This window comes from Eufriesea mexicana, unplaced genomic scaffold (genome assembly GCF_001483705.2).
Source record: "Eufriesea mexicana isolate 0111107269 unplaced genomic scaffold, ASM148370v2 scaffold21577, whole genome shotgun sequence".
NCBI classification, from domain to species: Eukaryota; Metazoa; Arthropoda; class Insecta; order Hymenoptera; family Apidae; genus Eufriesea; species Eufriesea mexicana.
Genome location: NW_016928748.1, coordinates 107,716 through 112,289, shown reverse-complemented (window position 1 = coordinate 112,289; position 4,574 = coordinate 107,716). Strand labels below are relative to the sequence as shown.

General features: G+C 43.6%; 1 protein-coding gene across 1 annotated transcript; it reads right to left on the bottom strand.

Moving 5' to 3' along the window:
• Positions 1-26: 26 nt before the first annotated feature.
• On the bottom strand, positions 27-3,617 carry LOC108554441 (uncharacterized). Its single transcript, XM_017909722.1, has 3 exons — positions 3,502-3,617; positions 2,317-2,500; positions 27-1,703 (listed from the first exon to the last, which is right to left on the bottom strand). The coding sequence occupies exons 1-3, from the start codon at positions 3,549-3,551 to the stop codon at positions 27-29; spliced, it is 1,911 nt and encodes a 636-aa protein (XP_017765211.1). The 5' UTR covers positions 3,552-3,617.
• Positions 3,618-4,574: the final 957 nt, after the last annotated feature.

The following is a 4,574-nucleotide window of genomic DNA, read 5'->3' as shown; positions in this document are numbered from 1 at the left end:
GGGAAAGAGAGAAAATGGAGACGTATTTAAAAACCTAAGCGTTTCAGATTAGCCCGCGTTGCACAACCACCGATTCTTGTCTTTTCACCTTGCCAGCTTTTACTCTTACTTCGAAATTGTCTGAGATCAGCTTCGTGGTCAGGATGTCTCATTGGCCGATAACCTTGTGGCGAGCACAAGCCTTTCTGTTCCCTGTAAAATTGTTCGTATCCACCGTGCAGCAGATAAACTTCCGGATAATAGAGAGCCGGATAACGTTCTTTGTTACGTTGTCGGTCTAAACTTCGTAGAAATCGTGAAAGATTTGGACCGCGTTCCCAGGAAAATTCACAGTGGAACACTAGAATATTTCTTTTATTTGTATCCGGTTGGATTTCAGGTGTACTCGTCAATGGATCTAACAGAATTTTCTCTATGAGATCTTTACTGTAAAGATTCAGGGCACCTTGAATGTGTCCGGCATCGAACTCGTACGGATAACGGCAATCGACAATTTTGAACGAACCGATTTGATTCTTAAATTCGCCGCTTATCAAAGCGGCTAAGGTGTTGGTGGAAATCGATTTCAAATCTTCGTGATGACCGGCAGCCAACGGTAGGACACACGGTTTGCTAAAATCACCCGTAAGATCGGTATCGGTAGTGCTACGATGAATAGCCGATTTAATCTGAGCATGCGTCTCTAATTCCGATCGTATTTCTGTCCCTGTCTCCGTTTCCATTTCCGTCTCCATTCCCGTCTCCATTTCCGTCTCCATTCCCGTCTCCATTTCCGTCTCCATTTCCGTCTCCATTTCCGTCTCCATTTCCATTTCTATTTTCCCCGTCATTTTCCCCGTTCCCGATTTGGCAAAACTCCTTTGTAACGGTATGTAGTTCGATCTGAACGTCATCGCGCCGTCTATACCGTAATCTTTAACAATGCCGTGAAAACTGTTGCATCTCCGCGATCTCTTGGTCACCGTTGGGCTTTCGTTTATCGGTAGATTCGGTCGTTTAAATGTTTGAACGAATAGATTTTCATCGATAAAATCGTGGGAGATTCGTCTACGCCGAGCGATTGGCACTGATACAGCAACTGGACTACTGATATCTTCGAAACCAGGATTGCTCGTCGACGAGCTCGCATTAGGAGAACGAAACAAACAGGAACGTACTTTTGAAAGGGACGAGCATTTCCGATTCTCCTGTCTTTCGTTTTCTAATGACAACGAACGTCTGAAATTACCGCTGCTACCGAAATCGGTACGAGGAAATTCAGGCGTACTCGGATTACTCGAACTGATCTTGGCCGATAACGAGTCAGAGATTTCGGCTTCGGTGTTGGCAACCACGCTGACGATATCACCGCAAAGCAAAGTCGAGATACCGTTCGGTAATTGCGCCACATCGTCCGAACTACTTTCCACGTCTATCAGATCGTTGAATCCATCGTCCATACTCTCGTAGCCGGACGAGAGGCTACGAAAGAGGGAAGGTCGCGTGACTCGCCTCCGCCGTGGCGACGATCGCACCGGTGATTCCATCGAACTTCGAGATTCGATGAACATTCGCCGCGGAGCAGCGGCTAAAGGTTCCGCGAATCGAAACCTATCTCGCCTCGACTTTTCCTCTCCCTCTGGATAATTTACTTCGTATCCACTGTCTTGACTGTTAGGATCGCAATCTTCCAACGGATTGCGGGCTCTCTTTGTACCGATAATCTGTAACACGCGAACGAAATAAAATGCATCGATTAAATTAGAATTGGCCATCCTAATCCATTTATTCTTATCGAAATCACTCGCACCGATTTTCATCCTTGACCGATATTAGATAGGTAATATAATCGGCATTGCGTATGGCCAAGTAGGAAACATCGAATAACACTAGACAATTTAAACTCGATCGATCGATAGACTGGACCTTATTCGATTCCATGCGGAATACAATTTCATACCAAATGGAAATTTCGCATTCTGTTTACACCAACAACGACGTTGTAAACAGCTTTAAATGTATTTAAAACCGTCATACGAAATGTACATACGGATTTCGAAGATTTTCAACATTCAAAGAATATGTACCATTTTATTTCATTTTTTCCTCTTTTTTCCCTCTTTTCTCTCTTTCTCTCGCTCTAAAACAACGGAATAAAAGGTGTCATTTTACGTTTACATGTAATTTAAGGAAAGAAACGAGTTTGAACAAAATTGGAAAAAAAGACTAAGTAGAAATGGGAAAAAGAGAAGAGAAGAGAAGAGAAGAGAAGAGAAGAGAAGAGAAAAGGAAAGAAAAGGAAAGAGGGAAGAAAGTACACGATAACGTATAACGCACCTTTTGTAAAGTAGTACCATGCGGACTGCAAGGAGAACTATTATTTTCTTTGTCGGTAGATGGCGAGACAGGCTCTGGCCTCGGAAAGTGTCGCGAAGCCATGCCGAGTAGTCGTCGTGCTTTTGGTCTGGTCTTTGCCGCGTCAGCCGGAGAATTTTTTAATTTAAACGCATTTTTGAAAAGCCTATAAAAAAAGAAAATCGTTAATACATATGTCTGTATAGAGATACATTTGTGTACACGCGTTCAGAAAGCTGATATCGATATGACAGTGAACCTAACCTCGTTAACTATGCCAATAAAGATACGCATTTCGCAGGTCATAATCGAGAACACACGATTCGTCGAATCGAAGAAATTTATGGCTACACCGAATTTCATCGGACACGTTTTCGTATGCTTTATCACACACGCACACACGCACACACGGAAACACGGAAACACGGTACCGGTATTTTTCCCACGCAATAATAACCAATGAAACAACACTTTCTACAAATAACCCTGAAGTCGATTACTTTTCTTGCATTCTTTGAACATTGTTACGCAATTTTCAAATATAATAATACTTGAAATGTTATTGCACGTGTTTTCCACGGTTAGGTAACATAATTTACAGGAAAGCTGCGTTCGCTTCGTTAACGAAATTTTTGTACACTTACCGCGGAATACGATTTAATATACTACACGAGGACATATTAGGAACGCGAGCGCGCCAAAATATGCGCGCGTGCGCGCGTACACCCATATACATTCGGTAAGCGCGCAAAAGCTTCGTCTTTGGACAATGTGGCATACGCTCGACACGAGAAACATCGAGGTTTTATCTCATAGTTTAAAAACGATCGTTTGATATCGAGAAGAAGACGCTGGATAATGAATGAAGCGGTAAAATCGATACTATTTCAATCATACGATGCAGGTTAAACGGATCACTGAGAATGCTATATAGGAAATTCGTTTGCACAAATTAGAATGCACAAACACAGAGAAATGGTGATTGCTCTGTTAAACAATTTTCGCTATATACGTATTTCACTGAGTTTTACACTTGCACGTACGCACATACATATTACATGGTTATTCACACGCATGTTGCAGCACAAAACATTGGAAGAAACGAAGAATCGACGTTTAGTTGTTTCTCATATAATAGCAGAGGATGAAGATTATTATAATATATACCTTGTACATTGGCACACTTCGCACGAATCCATAACACCTTCCCAGAACATTTTTCGGTCAGCTAGGGAAAACGAGGTTGTGCATGAAACGAATTAACAAGATGGTATACAAGAGGAATGGCGATTCGCGCAACGACCGAATAGAATATGGTCGTTTTATCCGTTGAATTTCGTATTATCGCGGAAAGGAAAGGCGGTGCACAAAGGTTCGGGCGATAACTCGCCATGCATCACGTCGAACCCCGACACGAAACGACGTACAACCAGTTCGCAAAGTCACGTACTAACTGATCGTTGTGGCGGGAAGTCTGTCTTTATACGTGCTAATCGCGCCTGGTGGGGGGAAAGGGCCGACCAATCCGAAACTGGGAAAGGGCCCGCCTAAATCTTCTCAGGGCGAGCAGGGAGAACGGAACGCGGAATCCACTCTTTAGGGCAACCGCTATGGGGGGGCCCTTTCTGCCTCTTTGCCGCCGCGTTTCGTTACATCCGTCTGTTCATTTGTTCGATCGTTCGTTGATATTTATTAACCGGTGAAATGTATATTTAGATTTCAAAGGAAAAATTCCGTCGATGACTAAAACTGCCAAGTCTATTTAACTTTAGTAACTGAAAACTGCTTTCCTGGCATATTTTCATTTACTTGCAACCTTTTCAAGCATATCCTGCCTAACTCGTTGCTTCTCTCTATCCCTATTTTCACAAGATTTATTTCACGTTTCAAGAGATATCGCAATAAGAAGAAGAAGAAGAAGAAGAAGAAGAAGAAGAAGAAGAAGAAGAAGAAGAAGAAGAAGAAGAAGAAGAAGACGAAGAAAGAGTGATAGGAGGTGGAAGAAGGTGATGATGGGGAAGAAAGAGGAATGGGTTTAAGTGAAGAAGGTAGATGCGTTGGGAACGAAGAAGGTGGGAAGAAGTGGCGACGTCGGGGAGTCGAGGGTGAGGAAGAGGAGAAAGAAAGAAGAGGATGGAGGGGTGGGTGGTTGCGGGTTCGTTGCGACGGGGTGCCGCGGGGGGAGGGGGGTAGCCGGCGGGGCGAGTGTGAGGGTTGGGTGCCGGTGAACAAGGGGAGGG

Excerpts from the sequence above, each read along its gene's own strand:
- LOC108554441 (XM_017909722.1), bottom strand. The coding sequence starts at position 3,551 with ATGTTCTGGGAAGGTGTTATGGATTCGTGCGAAGTGTGCCAATGTACA. Across the intron at positions 2,501-3,501 it reads GAAGTGTGCCAATGTACAAG|GCTTTTCAAAAATGCGTTTA; the intron begins GTATATATTATA and ends CTTTTTTTATAG. Across the intron at positions 1,704-2,316 it reads ATGGTACTACTTTACAAAAG|ATTATCGGTACAAAGAGAGC; the intron begins GTGCGTTATACG and ends CGCGTGTTACAG.